The sequence below is a fragment of the Mustela nigripes genome, chromosome 9 (assembly GCF_022355385.1).
Source record: "Mustela nigripes isolate SB6536 chromosome 9, MUSNIG.SB6536, whole genome shotgun sequence".
NCBI lineage: Eukaryota > Metazoa > Chordata > Mammalia > Carnivora > Mustelidae > Mustela > Mustela nigripes.
Genome location: NC_081565.1, coordinates 66,811,042 through 66,835,241, shown reverse-complemented (window position 1 = coordinate 66,835,241; position 24,200 = coordinate 66,811,042). Strand labels below are relative to the sequence as shown.

The 24,200-nt window shown below is 35.3% G+C and overlaps 1 protein-coding gene across 4 annotated transcripts in view; it reads right to left on the bottom strand.

Annotated features, from left to right (window-relative positions):
* AGTPBP1 (ATP/GTP binding carboxypeptidase 1) overlaps positions 1 to 24,200 on the bottom strand; it is a 158,874-nt gene that overhangs the window by 22,473 nt on the left and 112,201 nt on the right. For all 4 annotated transcript variants that reach the window (XM_059411753.1, XM_059411756.1, XM_059411754.1 and 1 more), the window contains 6 exons: positions 12,809 to 12,896; positions 9,529 to 9,673; positions 6,909 to 7,062; positions 5,611 to 5,791; positions 3,359 to 3,488; positions 2,242 to 2,373 (listed from right to left, as the gene is read on the bottom strand). In XM_059411753.1, coding sequence (XP_059267736.1) covers positions 2,242 to 2,373; positions 3,359 to 3,488; positions 5,611 to 5,791; positions 6,909 to 7,062; positions 9,529 to 9,673; positions 12,809 to 12,896 — 830 coding nt within the window. The remainder of the gene's footprint in view (positions 1 to 2,241; positions 2,374 to 3,358; positions 3,489 to 5,610; positions 5,792 to 6,908; positions 7,063 to 9,528; positions 9,674 to 12,808; positions 12,897 to 24,200) is intronic.

The following is a 24,200-nucleotide window of genomic DNA, read 5'->3' as shown; positions in this document are numbered from 1 at the left end:
TTTTTTAAATAATATTGTTTTTGTAATTTTTAAAAATTTTCACAAAAGCACAGTGATTAGAGCAGGGCTATGTGGATCTTCTTGCTTTATCCTCAGCTTTTCCAAGCATCCAAATCATTCTTTACTAATTTAGAATGTTCTGCTTTCCTGGACGAACAATAATTAGTTAGAAAACAGAATAAAGGATCACATTCATAGCAGCAACCAATAAATGAACAAAAACTATGTTAAAAAATGTTTTAAAACTATGGGAAAAAAAACCCCCAACTTTAGTCATGAAAGATGGTCTACTAATTAAGGGATTTCACATTATAAATGTCAATGACCTCTAAATTAATCAACAAAGCTAAGACAATCACAATCAAAATGCCCACAACCTTTTCAACTTCAAATTATTCTCAGGTTCTCTTGGAGTGTGTAAGTATGGGGGCAGAGCCAGGGCAACTCTGAAAGAAGAGGGTTTGACTAGAGACATGATCCAACAGATATTAACCTAATTACATATGTAAGGGAAGTAAAATTGTGATAGTGTGTGGGAGTAGATACCTCTCCAGAAAGAACGAGAATTCTGAATTAGAACCAAAGGCAGATGCTAAAATTAGAATCATTAGTGGAGAGAAGACTGATCACTCCCTAACTGCTGGCACCACTGGAGAGCCACTGGGATAAACAAGCTGAAGCCACTCCTTCAGTAGTTCAAGTCTAGCTGGATCGTAAATTTAAACATACAATTAGTAAAATTGCAAAATGAAGTTAAAAACAGTAAACATGGGGCTTTAAAAAAAAAATCTTGGGATAAGAAGTCTTTCTAAAGCTCAAAACTCAAGTCATTTAAAAAAAAAAATCAGTTGGGCACCTGGGTGGCTCAGTGGGTTGAGCCTCTGCCTTCAGCTCAGGTCATGATCTCAGGGTCCTGGGATCAAGCCCCACATCGGGCTCTCTGATCAGCAGGGAGCCTGCTTCGCCCCTCTCTGCCTGCCTCTCTGCCTACTTGTGACCTATTAAATAAATAAAATATTTTTTAAAAAAATCAATAAACATGATGCAAGTTTCAAGTTACCACATACACACAAAAAATGTTTTAGTGTATTTGTGATTATATATAGAGTTGTTAGCTTAAAAACAATAATGATTAGATGACCAGAATAAAAATAAGCTAAGAATATAAGAAAAGGCCTATAAAAGAGAGGGAGAGGTCATAATTGGCCAAACATATGAAAAGATACTCAACCTCATTTATAATTACAAAGATGCAAATTAAAACCCTGAGTTTTTCCCTGGCAGAGACGACCACATGCTGTAGTAAGGGTATGGAAACAGCACTGTCAGCTGTTGTACGGAGCAGTATCAACGTACACAACCTTTCTGTAGGACAATCTGGCCATACCATTCAAATAGCCACTAACAGGTTGGACTACTAAGTAAACAAATTTTGGTACGTCTGTACAGTGATAAAAATGCAAAGCAATGCACACTGGCCGTGATATGGGAATTAGAAGAGAACTTCATGGGCTATATGTACATACATTTAAGAATAAATGTTCTTAGAGGCAATCTCCCAACACACATGGTAGAAATGATTTGTGACTGAGAGATAACTTTTTTCACTTACTACTTTTGTTTCTGGAGTGTTCCCATTTTTTTTTCTTTTTATATAACCCTAATAATTTTATTTATTTGGGAAAGGGGAAGAAGAAAGCAGACACCAAAAAGAAAATGTGAATTTGAATTTCTGAGCATGGCAGTGGTACGCTACTAAAACTCTTTTGGGAAAATAACCTGGGGTGCTTTTTTTGAGCACAAATACAGTAAGGAAAGCCACTGTGCCCAAACAGAGAGGACCCAGGGCGTGAAGCAGTTGGATCTCCTTAAGTCCTGGGCATGCCTCAAAACATACCCAGACGTGTAGAAACATGGTATGTAACAGATGGCTTTATAAATTGGCAGAGGAAGGATGTACTGTTTAATAAATGGGGCTGAGACAACTGGCTACATATGGGAAAACTAAAATTAGATCCCCAACCCTCACACAAAAATAAATTCCCAATAGATTAAGAATCTAAATATGAAAAGCAAAAATTTTAGAATGCTTAACTTGAAAAAATCTGAAACAAACAAACAAAAAAAAACGGCAAAATGGCAACACTTGCTGAATCGGAGTAGTTCGTGTTTGTTAAATTATTTTCTATAGTGCTATGCATGTTCGAACTCCAAAACTCCACACACATCTGTAATAATTACCCTGTATCCTCCATCTTCCACAACGTCGCAGGAAGCTGCATTATCACTGGTATGCCATACAGTCTCTTTGATGCTGCAGCCATACATAAATACATTCTTCTTTCGGGAATGGCCATGATAATCACAATAAACCTGGAAAATATGATATATTTTAAAAGTTAAAAAGTTTCAAATTCATATACTGCCAAATAAAGCTAATGTATACCAAGACAATAAATGGGTCTGTTTCTTTGTTTTTATGTTGTAACTGAACCACCATTTAACAAGTACAACTAATAAAAGTAGCAATACTGTGTTCTGGAAAGGGTCTGCGATTAATTCCAGAATGGCTAAATCCTTTCCAGGACCTGTATTTTAAGTCACAAGTTCCACTCTTTCTTATGTATCTACTATTTATGATTTAAAAAACAATAAAGTCAATTATAGTTCAAATCTACAACAGCAATCATCACTGATCCAGGGTTGTTAAAACATTTATCTAATTTGAAAGAACATGAAAATGCTCTCATGAAAAACACTATTTAAAAAAGGGTATGGTTTCAATTTAATTTTTAAGAGCATCATTTTTAAAATGAAGAAGAGGCTTGCATGTCACTGCTGCTCCTTCTCTACAGATTTCCTATCTTTCCCAAAGGAAGATTACCTCATTTAAACCATAATACAACGGAAACATTCTGCGGAAAACAGAAGCAGCATATAGCGTCTAAATGTTTGGAAGTCTACCACTGTGCCTACGCCACCTTTCATATATAAACTGGAGACCTACCTCCTTCAGAGTTGACTAAAGAACTCAGAAATAAGCTTCTTCCAGTTTGAGAATTTGGAAGATACATCCTGTTACCTCAGTATTGTTTAAACAATGAAGTTAAATACCTAAAACTTACCACCAGGAGTTACCAATATTCATAAATAAAAAAAGAGCTCATGCAAACTATAAAACTTAAACCTGATGAAATAAGCATATGGAAACACTGTATTAATTTGGTATCATAATACACTGATACTATGTAATTGATAACAAGTAATTGATAATAGAAATTAAAACTTAACTTTTATAACCATGAAATGCTGAGTAGTTAATTAACAAAAGCATCTCTGTGACTAGACAAATACTTACCAGTGGCAAATGCTTCACAGCAGCCAGGTATTGTAGCAGCCCCTTAGCATGATAAATTGTAGGATGTAAATCTGGATTTGGACTTTGCCACTGTCTATTCAGATCCTCTCCACTTAAAGAACAGCGATGACTACACATATGTAAACACAACCACAAACATCAGTACTGATAAACTCTTACCTATGTTTAATTTGATGATGCTAGTAACTATTAACTATTTCCAGTAAATACATTAGTCATTAAATAAACACTTAAGTATTTGCTTTGTGTAATATCTTGTTTTACATGCATTTAACCTGTTAAGTTTTCAGATACTTAGGCTAACACTGTCAACCTATTTTTTTTTAAAGATTTTATTTATTTATTTGACAGAAATGACAAGTAGACAGAGAGGCAGGCAGAGAGAGAGAGGAGGAAGCAGGCTCCCTGCCAGAGCAGAGAGCCCAATGCGGGACTCGATCCCAGGACCCTGAGATCATGACCTGAGCCGAAGGCAGCAGCTTAAGCCACTGAGCCACCCAGGCGCCCCAATCAACCTATTTTAAAAAAAAAACTTGGGGAAACTAAGAGGCGCCTGGGTGGCTCAGTCTGTTGAGCCTCCTCTGACTCTTCATTACAGCTCAGGTCAAGATCTCAGCTCAAGATCTCAGTTGTTAAGATCAAGCTTAGTATAGGGCTCTGTGCTCAGCCAGAAGCCTGCTTGAGAGTCTCTCTCCCTCTCGCTTCTGCCCCCCCCACCATGAGTGGACATGTATTCGCTCTTTCTTTCAGATAGATAAATAAGCAAATAAATAAATTCTTAAAAAAGGAAAAAATTAATTCCCATTTTATTCCAGGCTCTCTAAAATTTATTTTTCATTCTGGCTATGTAATAATCACTTGTTACATACTAATATCCTGTACTTAAACTGTATTAGTTACTATGTAAAAGTGCTATCTGGGGGGCGGCCAAGCAGCCCAGTTGCTTAAGCATCTGACATTTGATCTTAGCGTTGGTGTTGATATCAGGGTTGTGAGTTCTACCCCACACTGGTCCCCATGTTGGGCTCCAGACAGGTCATGGAGCCTACTTTTTAAAAAAGTAAAGAAAAGGAAAAGAGAAAGTGCTATCTGAGTTGGGACCTCCTAAAAAGGAGAAGTATATGAAAAGTTTACATTATTGAAAAATTCAAATATATTTTCATTTAATTGCAGGTATTAAGTATTGCAACTGAGCAAAAATTTAAGCAAACTATCAGAAGGTGATAACAGAAATATAAACGGAATTCTAACTAGCCAATATGTTTCTAAATTAAAACCAGTCATAAAAATCTCATTTTAATTCCATAAGATACTACCTAAAAGGACATTATTCTAGCTTTGTCATTCAAAAATCCCCTAAAATATGAGAACTACCCATGCTATCTTTATTAAATAAATAAAATATGGCATCTTCAGCTCTGCAGATGATCGTAACATCAAGACCAAATTCCCATCTTTCAGAAACAGAGACCTTCCTAATTCCCACAAAAAATAAATTGCACTAACTGTTGAGCCATCTCAACTTAAAAAGAAGCTATCTTCAGGAGGGAGACAAACCATAAGAGATTCTTAATCTCACAAAACAGACTGAGGGTTGCTAGAGGAATGGGGCGGGTAGAGAGAGGGTGGCTGGGTTATGGACATTGGGACGGGTATGTGCTATGGTGAATGCTGTGAATTGTGTAAGCTTGATGATTCACAGACCTGTACCCCTGGGGCAAATAATACATTATATGCTAATAAAAATAACAAAACAAAAACAAAGAAGAAGATATCTTCTAGTATTTCCAGTCTAAAAAATTATTTCTGTCAAAACTATACCTCTTCCTACCAGGAAGAAGCCAGTAGATAGAGCCAAACCATATCAGTGGAAAGAGATCCCAGAAGATTCTAAATCTTAGAACAAGCCAAGATCATACCACTGACAAACAAAAAGGAATATAAGAGGATATGTTAAATATCTTTCTCATATCCTGACACTGATTTTTCTAAAACAATTCAAGCAAGACATACATTTCATAAAATCATACTCTTGTGGGATAAATACAGAATTTCTCAAAATATGATACTGCTATATAAAATGTATTTTCCTTTAAACATTTATCTTAGATGAATTCCCCACCAACAATTTCTTTGTTCTAGAAAAACCTCTCAATTTGTTTTCCAAATTAACCTGGATTCTAGTATTTTGAACAGCCACATAGCATGTCTCTAATGTTTGCTTCACTTACTTTCCATTGATGACGCCATCTGGATTTAGCATAGGGACAATTTTAAAAATATAGGATTCTCGTAGGCTCTGGGCAGTAGGGTTATTACTCATGAGGTACTCCAGTGTTCCCTTCATTACCCAACTTGCATTAGTTTCTCCAGGATGTACCCGAGCAGATAAAAAAACATAAGGGCGGTTTCCTAAAGTACACATAAAAATCTCAAGTTAAAATGAACAGCTACTAAGAATTTGTATGCTGTCTGACTTTGGGATTTAGAAATATTTCCATTCAATTGTAAATTCTCATACACATTCATAGCAACAATTTCCTGTGCACCTACTATATAGAAGAGTGGCACAAGGCCCTCCAGAGAAAACAGATAAAACCCATATAAGCCATGTGCTAAAGGAGTTCATAGTGTAAACATAACACAACAAATACTATTGAGTTGCCTATTTATTTCCCAATAATTAATCTGACATCTAAAACTAGTTCTTTTATATAATCTCGCTTTTTATAAAGAACAAGTTATTGGGGAAGCTTTAAATATAAATTTATTTTTCATAAAGTCATGGGGGGGGAGGGAAAATGTCATTTTACCCATTTTATAGTTGTTATAAGCACAGATAAAATAAGGTATATCTGCTCAGAGATTTACAAAGAAAATTTTTTCAATTTTTCACTATACATTTAGATATATAGGTCTACAATATAACCATTCAGTCCACCCACTCATAACCTTCTTATCAAAATTAGAGCAGTTTTCTTATTCTTTCTATTACAGCTGTGCATCTGAGACAATTTTAAAAAATATAAATGGCCGGAAAAAACAAGTAGCTATTCAGTGCTGGCATCAAAGCATTTGATAGGTTACCAGTGGTTTTACTTATAATAAAATTATTTTATTAGTTTAACAAATAAACTACTAAACTTAATAAAATTAGTTTATTGTAAATTTTTAAATTTAAAATGTTTAAATTTTAAACATTTAAAATGTAAATTTTTAAATGTTTTAAGAGTTCATGTAAACTCTTCAAACATTTTGTTGTATTATACTTTGGATAGTATTTCTAAGGATAAGAACTACAGAATATTCATATTGAGAGAGACTTTAGAGATAATCTCACACAACTCCACCATTTTCGAAATGAGGAAAATGTGGCCTAGAAGTAGGCCAAAGGCCAGGCAGTAATAGGACCAAGACTAGAACCCAAGACTTCTGATGCCTATCCCTAGTACTGCTGCCCTTACAAAATATATACGAAGAAAAGAAAAATAAGAATAACTGGTATTTTGAGTGAAGAAGACAGACTTACTGAATTGACAGATATGTTCATAATAATTAGACTCTGGCATTGCTGTTATAGTCACCAAGGGACAGGTGTTTCCAGACAGGGTTTCACATAACACATCTTTTCGAAAATAGATTTGCTGAGGATTGTGTGCTGATTCCAATTTTTGAAGATGCATCTTGATAAAAATTTAAAAGCAAAGCATACAATCATTTAAAAACTCCCTAGGATAAACAGAAACAAACGTATCCAGAGCTCCACACAACAAAAGTGAATCAGACTCCTAATTCCTTCTCTGAAACCCTCCTGGAGCCAGATGTAGTTCAAACCTCAGTTATTTGAGGCAGGTGAGAAAGGATGATAGATACAGTACATATACCGTTAATTCTGCAATACCCCAGTGCCAGCAGGCTGCAATAAGCACATTATTATTTCTGCAGCAAAACATACGTGGAGTCACTCGAAGTGGAATCAATATTCTAAATAAGCTCACATCAATTCAGGCCAGGCTTTGCTGCCAAATAGGCTAGGAGAAAGCTTTTGGTTTTAAAGCTTTCTGAACTTTGAAATTATAAAAGTGACTACAGACCTGCAGAATGAAATATGTAGCAGAAATTTTTTAACAACTTTTCCTGATTTCAAGATTAATTGTAAAATGTATAGAAGACACAGAAAGTACAAAGAAAAAAATTTTCAACACCCATAACTGCATCACCTAGATTACTAGTAACAAATGCCAATATAACCTGCTTTTATCACTTAATTTGTACACACACAAACATTCATAATCATGAACTCTATTATCATAGCACTCAACATGTGAATTATGTGTCTTTTGAAAACACAAATTTTAATGGTTTTAGTATATGGTTATATCACACATAAATTGTTCAATCCCTTATTTAAGAAACTTAGTTGGTTTCCAAACTATTGCCTACGTTTGTTCACATAATCACGATTTACTATGTGGTCACTATTTCTGTGCAGGAAACTGTGCCTGGCATTGGGGATGTAACAGGGAACAACTAGACCCTACCTTCAGGAAAATACAGGGTGCCATGAAAGCCTGTGATCAGGGGCAGGAAGCCTAGTGGAATCTGGACAGTGAGGAAAGGTCTCCTAAAAGAAGTCACATTCAAACTGAGATCCAAAGAATGAGTGAAGAGGGGAAAGGGGAGTGCTGCAGGCAGAAGGAAGGTACGTGGGAAGACCAGGACAAAAGAAAGAGGAATAAAGACCAGGACAAAAGAAAGAGGAATACACATCCTGGAAAGATGACCAGGAAAGCTGAGAAACAGAATTAACACAGACTGAAGGGCCTCGCAGGCCATTCTCTCACAAGGCACAGCATATATATGTACGGCTGGTAACTGATACAGAAATAAGTGACATGTGGGTAACCTTAACAAAAAATGAACAGGAAAATATTTTACTGTGAATTAATACCACAAATATTAACTTAGCTGGAGGATAAACTTTGAAGAGTGAGTTATTTTAAAGTCCATTTAAAGATAAATATTGGTATATAAATAGTTCAAACAATACGTGGATATGGCAAAAATTATGAAAAACAGTAGAGAAATGATGACATGAAGATCTTATGGGATTAGATCTTCCCACCAAGGAGCCCTCCTGCTCTAATGTGAGTGAAAAACTAATGAAGAGGAGAGGGGATAGAAGTGAATTCTAGAACACCAGTGAGAAGTGGCCGAGTGGAGAGGAGAGGCAGCAGTAATGCCTGCAAAGCTCATGGCAGTGCCATTGGAAAAAAGGAGGGGGATTCAAAATACATTAAAAAGGTAACGTCAATAAAGAACAACAATATATAACCCTGTGAATAATAACATTATATAGTCTGATGTTATGTTATTTGGCACAGAAAGATAAATGGTAATATCTTTATTGTAAATTGTAACCGTTATTAAAATGTCAGCCCATTGAATGTTCTCAGCCTTTCTATCTCTTCTGTTGGGCAGAGTATGTTTTTCTTTCCTTTTCCCCTCATAATTTGGAAGCTTATTTCTAAATCACAGTGTTCCAGTGTCTTTCTGAGTAAACTGATCATATCCCTATGATCCTTGATCATTAGGACAGACATTCTGTATTGAGAAAAAAAAATCTACCTCAGTAATTGCTCAAATTCATTTTTCAGTTTTGTTTTACAATGCAAACACTCAAATATCTCAAAAGAACCCAAAAAACCCAACATTTATATCCTAAATTCTAAAGAACCTGGATCTAGAACTCCATATCAAACCACTAAAAGAAATGAATTCCCTACAGAAAAACTTACACATTTTTCTATTGTTAGATTTTCTATGAGATGTAATACCTCTCATTAAAAAAAGTGGAAATCTCACCTAGTTAAAATGTGTAAATCATGGAAAGCTATAGATTTCTACACAAAGATGGAGAGTAAACATTTTTCAAATTTTTTAAGTATTTTTACTAAATAAAAATGAAGACTACATTTCCATTTTACTCCTTTTAATGTTTTCAACAAGTACTGTATTTTCTAAAATATTCAGCCTTGGATTTTTTTTCTCATCTTATTAAGATATTTCATTAATCCATTTTTTCCCCAATTATCTGACACATGCATATAGCTCAATGACAGCCATAATCCAACTCAATGACTTCTCACCTGTAAAGTCGAATATGTGTATGGATAGTGATAAGCAAAGTAGCAAACATCATCTTTATGTGGAAAATTGACAGTAAACGTAATTGTATAGTAGGATTTTCCCTTTTGCCCACCTGCAGCAACTGAACTTCTTGAGAAGTGATTTCTACAATAGAAAAGCAAAAAACATGTTTATTTCTTCCACGCAAAAGTTCTGATTTTCCTTACTACTTTTTAAACAGAACTTTGGGGGGAAGCCCATACAGTTTATAAAAAGTTTAGCTTAAATATTTTATAAAACTTAGACTTGGTACTAATGAGCAGTTAATTGCTATCAATCGACGTTAGTTTTCAGCTTTGGATTTACTACTAAATGGTGTTGAGACTCTACATATCAATAAAAATCTTAGAACCTAATTCCTCGTTAGCCATTCACATTACTGGGTGTTACCAATTACCAAGGGTGACTGTTACCACACTAGATGAAAAGCTAATAATGGCAACGGTTCAAGTGGATGGATCAGAGAGGACAACAACTAAATTCACTGTCAGTCTTAAGATCACAAAAAAAGAAATAACCAGACAGGATGTGTTTCCTGATGTGATGCAACAGGAATTCACTGCACCACCTATGAAGTACTCTTGCCAAAACTCAAACCTGAAGTTGATCAAGCTTCTAGATTTAACTACTACTTTACAGGAAATCAGTAAGATAGAAGAATTAATTATCACCACAGGGATGCAACCAATAAAACCCAAAATGTGGAAAATTTTGCATGACAAATGACCCAGTTTCTTCAACAAATAAAGGAGAAAGAATAAGGGGGGAAAAAGGCAATGTACATATTAAAGGAGACTTAAGGGACATAGCAACAAAATCAAGTGCAATGTGCAGCCTTGGTTGGTCGGATTAAAACAAATCAACTATAAAACAACATTTATGAGGGGCACCTGTGTGGCTCAGTCTGTTAAGTGTCTGCCTTTGGCTTGGGTCATGATCAGCTCAGGTCATGATCTCGAGGTCCTGGGATAGAGCCCTTGGGATGCCTGTCAGGCTCCCTGCTGAGCAGGGAGCTCACTTCTGCCTTTCCCCTGCCCTTCCCTGCTCCTGCTCACTCTCTCCTGCTCTCTGTACCTCCCTCTAAAATAAATAAATCTTAAAAAAAAAAAAAAACTTATGAGACAGCTAGGGAAGTCTGAACCATGACAGGATATTTTATCATATCAAGGAATTTCCTGAGGTGATAATAGCATCATGGTTAAACGGTCTTTAAAAATCTCTAAAAGACAAAGATCTTTGAAGTATTTATCATAAATATGATATCTGGAAATGCTTTTAAAAATTCAGTGTGGTGGTAGGGGTGAAAGTATTCCTAAAACAAAGCCAAACGCGCATTGGTAAATGTTGAAACTGAGTGATGAATAGATGTGGTCTCATTATCCTATTACCTGCTTTTGTAAATGTTTGTAAAAGATTTCCCTAATAAAAAGTTTTTTAAAAGTGCACATTACTTTCTAGACTTTTAAATATCACTGACATTTGATGGCCTGACAGTACTTTGTCTATCAACCTAATTTCTAAAATTTCAAATCATCTTCTATGATTTAAGTCATAAACTGAAGGAAATCCATGACCAACAGTTTATTTACATGCATGCACATACATATGGGCAAGGTATTTTCAAACTGCTATTGTCTTCATTAATGCAGCCACCATATCTTGAGTACTCAGTGACAAGATGCTATGGGTTGAGGAAAGCACAAAATAAATTCCAGAACTTTTGGCCAACTCTCTTCCCCCGTAAGTTTAACATCTAATTGGAGAGTTATTAATAACAACCACATTACAGCTATATGGTAGTCTGTCAGTTATACTGTTTCAGAAACTGGTGGGAGTAGTTTTAGTCTCATTGTGCAGATGAGACAAAGAAGCATTGGAAGACTTGGCTGACAAATGAAAAGTTAAGACACATGCAAAAACAGATTTTAATCCTATCTGGATTTCAGGTTTCAGGAAAGCAACTAGGATACTGCTTGTTACATGGAAAACAGTTAATAAACATCTGTCAAATTGACCTGAATTCCAGTTCCAGGTATGGAAGTAGCCAAAAGAAGAAACAAAAATGAAACTAAACAAACAAAAACCCTTGACGTCACCCTTACACAAAACAGAACCACCACCTGTCATATTATAACTTTTCACTTGACTATGTGAAAAAGAAAAGCACTCGCCGACTGATGATTTCAATTTCAATTTTATGAGAAAGAGATAAATTAAGGGTACTTTTATATTAGCCTACCATTAAAAAAATACAAAATGTATTCAGGCACAGATGAATTGCATATCATCTTATATTTCCATCCCTCATTTACGACTTATTTTGCTATTACAAGCAGGGGAAAAACCCTGCTGAAATGAATTCTAAGTAACACTGTCCTCAGAAAGTAATAGCACTTAAGAGCTAGGTTTTTCCAAAGCCATGTCTTAAACCAGTAAGAACATTTAATTTCAGAAGTCTTCTGATTAAAAAAGAAGGAATATTAGAGCTAGTTAAGCACCATATAAAAACCCAAAATCCACTTAACAAAGATGTCAGGATTAAGATTATTAACAGAGAAAAGACCGGGATGTCAAATGCATTCGGTGGAGGAAGTTATCTAGAAACATATTACACATAAAAACAGTAAAAACGGGAGCAAGACATATAATAATGCCAGATTACTTAGACATGAAATTGAAGAATAATCCAATCATTCCAATGAAACAATAAATGATTTCAAGCACTTATTTCTGACTTGATAAGCAGATGGCCTATTTGAGGTCAAGTTGAACTGCATAGGCTGCTATAATAATGTAATTTTGGAACACATCTCCATGTAAAATATCCTGGAAATTCAAATTAAGTAAATATTTGCATGCAAAAGAGAAAAGATAAGAACTGCACTTAATATCATCAGAACAAAAAGGCACTGATAATTACTTCCTAGAATTCCTAATTTCACTTTTATTTAAGTTTTCAGAGTCTTTTTTAAGTTAAAAGAGTTGAGGACACATAGCTATCTAAGTGGTGAAGATAAGATTTGGACTAAGTAGGTCTGTCTGTCTTTAAGACACATTTTATTTCCACGAAATATACCACCTCCATAAATCTCAAATTTTAAAGGACTCTGTTAAAAGTAACAGTACAGCATACCATCATAGTTCAAATAATGCAATGACTCTACTTTCTAACCTTCAAATTGAAAAAGAATGAAGATCCCCTTGTGTCACCTGATGTCCTATTATTCTTAGAATACTTACTTATAATAACAAATGTCCGTTCCCACACGAATCCACCACGGTCTTGCGTTTAATGCTTCCTGAACCGAATACATGAGTGGTTGCATACCTTTGACAGAGAAATAGGAATAAAAGGAAAAAAAATCTTTTCAGAGTTTGAGTTAAAAATTAATCACACCATTATAGAAAGCACCAAATGTTCAGCAAAGCTAAAAGAAAATACATTTCAGTTTTTAGTATGTATTAAAACAAAAGGTATTTCTTTAAAATCTCCTCTAAGTCCATCAATGATATGCTTTTAATCCCAGTTTACCTAAAATGGGATTACAACTTTGATGAGTGAGAAGTTATTAAACCTTATTAACTGATCTCTGTATGAGATCAAGTAAAAATAATAAAAATAATAAGTAAAATGTATTCCTTGGAGCAAGTGAGAGTCAAAAAATATACAAAGAAATAGTATATATCCTCTCTGGGCCGGACCTAATTAGCAGAAACCTGGCTAAATGCACCAAGAAGGTCAGAACTGTGGGGAAACATGGGACCGTTATGCTGCCTCCCTCAGGAAAATGGTGAAAAAGACTGAAATAAGCCAGCACACCTAGTACACTTGCTCCTTCTGGGGCAAAACAAGATGAAAAGAGAAGCTGTGAGGATCTGGCATTGTGGCTCCTGAATGAAAACCTCTGGTGATGCCTGGACCTAGAAAACCACTTCTGCTGACACAATCAAGTCTGCCTTCAGACGAGGGACAGAGTTTGAAGACTGGTAGAAGCTCCATCATTTGAAACACTGCTAGCCTATAATACATGGGCTAATTTATGTAAAAAAAACTACTTGGGCTTGTTGTTAAATTTATTAATTAGATCTTTCAATTTGTGGTGCATTAGTTTTGCTTTCTCAAAGGACTTGGAAATTAAAAATCCTTCTAAATTTTATTGACAAAAAAAAGAAATTGTATATAATCACACTTTTAACTCTACACTGAGGTTAAGGAGGAAAATATCACAAAAATGTCAAGATTGTTTTCTTTTTCCAACTTCTCCAAATTATGTGCTTATAGAGAGGAGGAGGTGTAAAGACTATTAACAAAAATAGGATTAAATATATAGTGTATCTTCTTAGGTAGTTATGGAAATATATTCTATATATGAACTTTCATATTATCTTACCCAATTTCATAAAATAATACACTAGACTTCTAAATGGAATTAATAAAATTCCTATGTTAATTTTAGAATTGTTGACAATTTTTTTAAGACCTACTTTGACTTTCTTAGAGACAGAATAATTTTCTTGATTGTCTTGCTACAGAATAATTTTGTTAAATTTACCTCTGAATATTTTTATTAGTCTTTAGTAGTCTTTTGGGTTTTCTCCATATGAAAATCATATAATTTATAATTCAAAGTATTTTACTTCCTCTTTTAGTGTTTGTATCAGTTGTTCATTTTCTACTTTTATTGTCTTAGAGAAATGGAACAACCTCAAAAATGATTCCAAATATAGAGGTAAGAAAACAAACAACTCTGTCTTGTTTTTCATTTTAATCAAAATGTTTTGCCATTCAATACAACATCTGCCAACTCTTTTTGCATATCAACTGTACCATTTTTTAATAAAAAGAGCTCAGGCTGAATAATTTCTGTGTGACAGACACTGCTCTTAGCATTTTTACATGTGTTAATTCATTAAATCCTCACAACAACCCTCTGTGGCAGGTGCTATGATTACTCCCATAACTATAGTAGTTTCTTTCATAAAATTATTACACTTAAGTATTTTAATTATTTTATCAAATGCCTCTTCAGCATCCACTAAAAGAATTACACAGCTTGTCTCCTTTAATCTGTTGATGCAGTAAAATGTGTTGATAGGTTTCCTAGTGTGAGCTATCCTTGCATTCCAAGAAAATGCTATTCTTTTACTAGTATATAATAATATTAGCTAAAATCTCATTTAGAGTTTCTGTATCTAAACATTGACCCCTTTAAAAAAAACTACCTTTACCAAGTATCAGTATAAGATTACACTAGCTTCAGAAAAATATACTGAGAATCTATCCATTATTTACTGGAATAAATAAAAGTATAACCTATTTTTTAAAAGATAAATATAATTCAGCTGAATACCATCTAAGGTGACTAAAAAATATGTTTTTTTTTAAGGTTTTATTTATTTATTTGAGAGAGAGACAGCAAGAGCACCAGCAGTTGGAGGAGGAGCAGAGGAAGACAGAGAAGCAGACTCCCCACTGAGCAGGGGAGCGTGATCCCAGATCATGACCTGAGTCGAAGGCAGACACTTAACTGACTGAGCCATCCAGAGACCCCTAAATACATTTTTATTTCCCTTTTCTAAAGTTACAGTATGTTCAGAATCCCTACTTTTTATTAATCAATTCTGGCACGTTTTATTTCTATCATTATTTTCAGCATTTTAAAAAATTCATTCTCTTCTTTTTGGTTTATTTTCCTGTTTTCCTACTGTCTTGAGTACTTATTTCACTTACTTTCTGTCTTTTTTCTTTTCTTTTCTTTCTTTTTTTTCAGATTTTATCCATCTATTCAACAGAGAGAGAGCACAAGCAGGGGGAGCAGGAGAGGGAGAAACAGGCTCCCTGCTGAGCAGGGAGCCCAATGTGGTACTATATCCCAGGACCCCAGGATCAGGTTCTGAGCCAAAGGCAGATGTTTAACCAACTGAGGCACCCAGGCATCTCCTTTTATATTTTTTATATATTTTATATATATATATTTTTTAAAGATTTTATTTATTTATTTGACAGAGAGAAATCACAAGTAGTCGGAGAGGCAGGCAGAGAGAGAGGAGGAAGCAGGCTCCCCGCTGAGCAGAGAGCCCCATGCGGGACTCGATCCCAGGACCCTGAGATCATGACCTGAGCCGAAGGCAGCGGCTTAACCCACTGAGCCACCCAGGCGCCCATATATTTTATATTTTAAATAATACAAGTTATTAAAGGCTTTCAATTTCCCTCCAGCTACCAGTTTAGTTATGTACCATAAGTCTACAAAGTGTCCTCTTTTGAAGTACTCCCAACATTAGAGATGTTCAGTTGAACTCTACCAGAACAGAGATGTTCTGTTATCTACAACATCCAAGACGGCTGCAACCTCTGGCTATTAAGGATGGGAGATGGGCAGAGCACCACTAAAATAACAGAATTTTTTACTTTAAGTTTACTTAAATTTAAATAGCCACATGTGTATGCTGGACAGCATGGTTCCAGTGATCTGAAACACCAATTTTAAATTTTCAGATTTTTTTTTTAGAAGGAACTTTATATTTCCAAGTACCCACTTTGTTGTTGTTGTTGTTTGAAAAAACTAATACTCTGAATCACAATGAAATATGTAAAATATGAGTATTTTAAAATCACCAGTAAGTTATGCCTTTAACAAAATATATTAAAAGTTTTAAATGTTTCATGAACATAAGGAGGATACCTTCTTGCACTCCTTCTATAAAGCAGAATGTAAAATGTGAAAAACAACGGTACTTATATTCCGATTCTCTAAGTATAGTTACTGCTCACCCACCCCCAAAATAAAGAATTTCCAGGCTCAAGTTCAAATGGATTCTTTCATACACTTCATCAAATACTCCAACTCATGTGACATTTTGTTTCATTCACATTTGTAGCACGACTTTTTTTTACAGTTCTGTTTTATCCTTCTGTGGGAGAAGATACAAAGGACTTTTGTCCTATGTCCCTAACATTTCTCAGTTTCATAATCATATTATAGCATACCATTTCTTGGGACCACTTCAATTTTTTTTTAAGGTGTGATTTCAGGATCCCACTAACTTCCAATTCTAATTTGGATGAGCTGCTTTCTAGAAATGCTGCTCAGCTTTCATCCTGCTCACAGTGGAATCCCAGATTAGTTCCACCATTTCCCCCATCTCAGACCTTACATCTCACTCTCAGTCAGCTGGAACACATCTTCAAACATATTCTCAAAATTGAATCCTAATGAATCCCAAAACCAAGCTTGTTGACTGTTTTACTCAAATTTTCTGTATCGTTTATGTAGTGTCTTCTTGATATGTTAAATTCTGAAAGGGACATTTTAAATTCTTACAATAGCTGTCTTCTAATTAAGTTGTATTTATTGGAGCTTTTGTTTGATCTATACAGATGACCTGTGGTTTTGGTTGCTATTGTATTATATAAAGGTTTGTGTCCTACAAAGCCAAGGAAACCATCTACAAAATGAAAAGGCAACCTACCAACTGGGAGGAAATATTTGTAAATCCTGTATTCAATAAGGGGTTAAGACCTAAAATATATAAAGAATTTCATACAACTCAAGAGAAAAAAAGTGATTAAAAAATGGGCAGTCATAAAAAAGAAGGAAATCTTGCCATCTCCAACAACATGAATGGACTATGAGGGCACTATGCCGAGTGAAATAACTCAGAGAAAGAAATAAAAATACTGTAAGATCTCATGTGTAGAACTGGAAAAAAAAAATCTCATAGAACAGATTGGTAAGGCAGAAAGGGAGTAGAAACAGAGGTGGGCAAAGTGGATGAAAGTGATTAAAAGACACTAACTGCCAGTTATAAAAGAAGTAAGGCTGGGGAGTGTAAAGTATGGCAGTAGGACTATGGTTAATATATAATACTATATTACACATCTGAAAGTTGCTAAGACAGTAGATCTTCAAATTTCTCATCACAAGAAAAAACTTCATAACTGTGTAGCAACAGATGTTAACTAGACTTCTTGAGAGGATCATTTCAAAACATATACAAATATTGAAGCATTATGTTATACATCTGAAACATAAGGTTTTATGTCAATTATACCTCAGTTGAAATAATGTCTGTGATTGGGGCGCCTGGGTGGCTCAGTCAGTTAAGCATCAGGTCATTATCTCAGGGTTCTGGGGATCAAGCCCTACGTAGTGGGGCCATTATCTTCAGGATTCTTCAGCTCAGGTCATTATCTCAGGGTTCTGGGGATCAAGCCCTACGTAGTGGGGTTCCTACGTAGTGCTCAGTAGGGAGGCCGCTTCTCCCTCTCCTACTACCCCTCCCCCAACTGGTCCTTGCTTGTTCTCTCTCTCTCAAATAAATAAATAAAATCTTTAAAAAATGTTTGTGATTATTATACATCTTCAAGAACTGCAACAAGTACATATGAAGTATCTATTCAGTGCTTCTGAACCTGAATTTTTCTTTGTCTGGATGGAAATGTAAACTAACACCGCCACTACATACAACATGCATGGAGGTTCTTCAAAAAATTGAGAATGGATATACCATATGATCCAGCAATTCCACTTCTGGCAATAAGAGAACCACTTCTGCTGTATTTTATTTGCATTTGGCTAGTTTATCCCTGCCTAAGCACTTATTTTCAACTTTGTCATTTAATCAACACTGCCCTTCCTCCTACTGTATAATTTTTTTTAAAGATTTTATTTATTCATTTGTCTGAGAGAGAAAGAGAGAGCACAAGCAGAGGAAGCTGTAGGCAAAGGGAAAAGCAGGGCCCTGCTAAGCCAGGAGCCTGATGCAGATCTCAATCCCAGGACCCTGGGATGACCTGAGCTGAAGGCAGATGCTTAACCAAGTGAGCCACCTAGGTGTCCCTATATAACTATCAATTTTTTATTTTTTATTTTATTTTTGAAGACATTTCAGCTCACAGTTAGTGATGACAGATATACACTTCACCTCATTCCTTTCATCTAATTTTCTTTCTACTATTTAATGTTTCTTTCTTCTTCTTACCTTATTTTTACTGGCCTGGTTACATTTCTCCAATTTCTTTTTCTTTTCCATTATTTGGAAACTTTCTATTGTGCTCATCAATTCCACCTCCCATCCTCAAAGTTAGGATTAACTGGTATTTCACTGATACTATATCAGTAACTAAGCAATCCCACCAAGATAAGTTAACTTTTCACTTCTCCCATGTCACCCCCCATAGAACATTTTAACTTTTAACACATTTTATAAATTCCATTTCTATCTTGAGATCTTTTACTCATTTATTTTTCTCACAGAGGGCTCAGGGGTAACATATTTTCTGCATTCTACATACACAAAGATGTAGTTTGTTGCTAGTGGCAAACAAATGACAGATTTTGCAAAAGACATTTGGCTATCCTCTAACTTCCAGTGCCACAGATGAGAAGTCCAACACTAACCTAATTTTTTCACATGCAGAACACAGTGATTAAGAACATACAATCTGCAACCAGACTACCTGTCTGAATTCCAACTTCATCACCTACCAGATGCATGATCCCGGGCAGATTACTAAACTTCTGATGCCCCCTTTTTCTCTGCTGTAAAATGGATTCTGTTTAATGGATGACATTGTGTTAGCACTGGATCACATGTGTTAGCACTTAGAACAAGGCCTAGCACACAGCAAATATTCAATAAATGTTAGCTGCTCTTATTATTATCATTATTTAAGTAACCAGTTGTTTTAAAGTGGAAGTATGTTAAGATTCTCTCTTTACACCTGAAATTCAAGTATTTCACTGGTGCATATAACAGAGTCCAGGATCTTTATTCCTTCCTAGGATTCACTGGCCCATTTCAATCTGAAACTTCAAACTCTTTTAGACACGTAAAACGCATAATCAGAGTTAACTATAGTAAGGTTCCAGCTGAAGTCAGGGCGCATTAGATTTATCTGAAGTATTCTAATTTTATAGAAGACAATGTATTCTTAAAGTACTTTTTAAAATGATAGTTGATTTTAGTTAGAGTGGAAGAAGGGATATTTGAAAATTCTGACTATAACAAAAACCATTTGAACCAAAGAAGTAGCCCCAGGAAGAATCAATCAAATGAGGTAACTCAGACTGAATAAACAGTCTATTCAGCCTGACATTTTGCCTGTAACTGTTGTCATCAGCCACAGGATAAACCTGTATATGCATAAAAAATATGCTAAGAACAGTCAACCTTGTCACTTGAATACAATCAAAATACTAAATCGCCACAATGAAGCCAACAACCTTTGGCATTGGCTTCTAATAATAGCTGTGTAAAGGCCAAAGCTTAGGGAGTATATGCTCAATAACAATACAGACACAAAGAAAGACAAGGTGTTTTAGGCCTAATCATCAAATGTACTATGAATCACAGATTCATGAAATTTTCAAGTTGAAGCTATTACTCTCACATTTAACAGAGAAGGGGGACAAGTAAAGTTTAAAATGGAGCTCGAATAACCTTAAGGCACCTATCACAACCTGCATATATTATCTGGACTTGGTAATTCCACCTAGAAAAAATACACACTTCTAATATGGCTAGTATTACAGCAGAAATTTATACTAAAAATAGGAAGACCACATTGTTGGTCTGAAGGATAATGGTGGCCACTTAAATCTGAATCTCCACACATATCCTCACCACCAAAAACTAAATAAATAAATTCAACAAGTAGCACAAATAAAACCACACATAACTCCAGGTTTTCAGCATTACTAGAAGACAGACTATACCAAATTTTTTAAATAAATTACCCTAAATCTAAAAATGGGCAAAGACACACTAGGCAGATAGAAACAAAGTAGGGGTTGAAACACTGAGATCAAAGTAGATTAAAGGCCAAAAAATATTAAATGAGACAAAGAAAGAACTTTATAAAGTGACCATTCACACTGAAGATTAATAACACCCAGTACCTATGTACCAGGTAAGACCAATGTCCTGTGTAAAGCAGAAACTACAGGAGATACAAAAGACAAATCATACTATTTATAGTAGACGGACACACCACTCTCAGTACATGACAGGCCAAGTGAACAAAAATGAAGAATATGTATATGGAAGATTTAAAGAACATAGTCGATGAGGTAAATCTTATATACAGATGTTGAACACAAAATCCTGATAATACAGAATATATATACCTTATTCTAACAGCACGTGAAATACTCACAAAAACTAATTATATATTAGATCAAAAGGAAATGTCAGGAGTTCCATAAAAAAGAAACACTACAAACAAAACTGTCACCATGTAATAAAACTAGAAATTAAAAACAATGTGAACACAAGCAGAGAGGCACACTTGCAGGGTCAGTGGGAAGAAAAGCTGACTTGAGTGTCAGACCCTGAATGAGGTGAGGAGGGCATCTGCCCAAAAAGGCATCAGAAGGATTTTAACATACACTGGAATGGATCACTATGTAAATACACTAAGGATAATGGAAGCCTAAATTCTCCATGTTGGAGAAGGACACTGTAGATATAGGGAAAACCACCAGAACAAATCTGTGGAATTAAAGGTGTAAGTCTCCATGACCTCATGGAGACTGTATGGGGATGTGTGTACACGTGCACACACACAAACATAAATATATACATACATGTGGAGAAACTACTACAAATGAAAATTCCTGTATATATATTTGTATATACAAACATACAGTCCTCAGCTCTGTCTACTGAGAAGTCCAGTAACAATATGCGTACAGTGCACACAGACCTTGGTTTTTAAATACCATTCAAGACTAAAACAAACCAGGGCTCTTCCTAGAAATGATTGGTACCAGGCAAGGGGAACTCTGAGCACCGTGTGCCAAAAAGCAAGGACACCCATAAAGAATGATAGGGATACATGAAAATAAATAATGACAGAAACAAATTACAATCCATCCAGTAAAACAGGAAACCCATTCTGGACTGATATTCACATATTAAAAGTCTGAAGAGGAAAAAGATATTTACATAGTTTCAAAATACTTCCACCTAAAATACTTACTAATTACAAAAAGAAAAAGGGTTAAGTTTACAATGGAAAAGCCTGACAGACTCAGACTTAATCAAGTGATAAAATGATTATTATCAGTAATGGACAAACACATCCTGTGTCACCAGAGTACATCACCTCTCTAACATTCCTGCCACAGACACCTAAATTGAATTGAGCCACGAGGAACATGAGACAACTCCACACTGAGAACCACTCTACAAAATAAGAGTCCAATAACTTTCAAAAATGTCAGGTCATAAATGTTAAAGCCTGCAAAACTGTTCCTGATTAAGAGTTTAGACATCATGGGCGCCTGGGTGGCTCAGTGGGTTAAGCCGCTGCCTTCGGCTCAGGTCATGATCTCAGGGTCCTGGGATCGAGTCCTGCATCGGGCTCTCTGCTCCCCAGGGAGCCTGCTTCCTCCTCTCTCTCTCTCTGCCTGCCTCTCTGCCTACTTGTAATCTCTCTCTGTCAAATAAATAAATAAATCTTAAAAAAAAAAAAAGTTTAGACATCTAACAACCAAATACACATGGTTTGAGCTGAATCCTCTTGCTATTAAGCACATTATTGAGAAAACAGATGAAACTAAAATGAGGGCCCTATGGATTAGAGAGGATTCATGTATCAATTATAATTTCCTAATGTTAGTAGTTATATTAAAATATGCCACTGTTTTAGAAAATACACCAAAAGTATTCTAGGGTAATGAGGCATCATTTCAAATCCTCAATGACTGCATTAAGGGAACAACTTTTCTATAAATTTGAAAGTATTTCAAAACATTAAGAAAAAGTTGATCATAAATTGAACTAGAATCTTTTTTGAATCTTCTTTATTTGAAGATTTGTGGTTTTTTTTAGGTGGGGGAGGGGTAAAAGGAGAGAGAGAGAGAGAATCCTCAAGCAGACTCCCCGCTGAGCATGGAGCCTGATGCAGGGCTCAGTCCAGGACCCTGAGATCATGACCTGAGCCAAAATCAAGAGTTTGCCACTCAACTGAGTGACCCAGGTGCCCCAAACTAGAATCTTCTTGACATACTATTTTGTGCATATTCATTTTACATTCCTAATGGAATTTTCTTCATAGTTCATCTATCCATCGCCTCATTCATTTACCAATCGTCCATTCATGCCATACTCTAAGTACGGCAGTCAGCAACAGCGACACTGTCCCTGATTGTGTGGAATTTGTAACAAGTGTGGGGGGGGGCAGGAAAGGGATTAATCAGCCACACACATAAAAAACATAAAACTAGTATAAACACCCCAAAGAAAAAAAAATACAAGAAACATTTATCAAGGGTACTAATCCAGCCTGAAGAGTCAGGGAAGGCTTCCTTAGTTGAGATAGCTCAGCTCAACTTCCAAGTATGGAATTAACTATCATGGGCAAGGTGGGAATGCTACAGACAAGACTCCAAAATTCTATTCTGTTGCCTGGTTCCACACATGTTCAATTTATATAAGAAGGTGGTTAAAAATCCTCATGTCTCTGGGAGACATGGCTGGGGGGAGGGGGGAAAAGAAGGGTGGTGGTGGGAGCTAGAGAAATGGAGTACAAAGGCAACAGGGAAGGAGCTAGAAATGAAAGCTCCAAGTAACTAAAATGCAAGACTGCCATCTAGCGGTAATCTAAGCAAACCCCTTTCAAGTAATGGGGGGGGCGGTGAGAGAGAAATAGATTACAACAGATAACAGCATTATTATACAGTGACAAAAATTCTCAAATTAAATTCACAAATAATATCATTCACCTGTGATAAAACTAAGTATTTAATACAATCAACTGAAAAATTCCCAAGAAAAGGGCAATTTCAGAAACAAAAGCAAGAGTAATTCTGCCTCTTCTGGGGGCAGTGCGAAGGAAGATATTTTTGGACATATTTGGTAGAGCCTAATACTTAAATACTCCTGCAACCAGAATGTCCCAATCAAAAAAAGAAAAACAATTAATTAAAACTAATTAATATTATTTCCTGATTTCAATTATGTATGGCAATTAAACAAATTCTTCTGGCTGAACAAGTTTCCATTGCAAATATTTTTAATCATCAGCACCATCCCTGAAGGGAAGTTAAAATGAATCTAATGACAATAACATTAAATACATAGCTAGTTGCAATTTCTTAAAATGTTGAATTCCAGTTTACTAATAAAATACTAGTCCCTTCCTTCTTCTATTGATGTTAAGAAAAACCAAGATTTCCTTTATGTTGTACTAACAACAAAACTAATGACAGAGTTTAACTTAAAAAAATACATCTACCTAAAAGCTCATTTTACAGCTATAAACAACTTCTGAGTTAAATACTTATAAATAATGGAAATAAGAAGAACTCATAAGAGGCCACTTGTCAGAATTTGGGAGGAGTTTCCAGTAAACTTAAGGCAGATGGAGCAGGACTGAGAAAAATCCAATGCAACATGCCTCATGCTCTATTTTTTCATACATGTATTTTGGATTTCCACAGCTAAAAAAAAAAGTGCTGCACTACACCTTGAAGTCCCTTAAAGAATAACAGATAAAACAATAAAGCACAAAAACAGGAAGCATTAAAGAAACCAAACATATCAATTATAAAAATAATTTTATATAAGTTAAAATCATATTAAAGACAAGGGTCAAACAACAAAATCAACCTCTATTTAATAA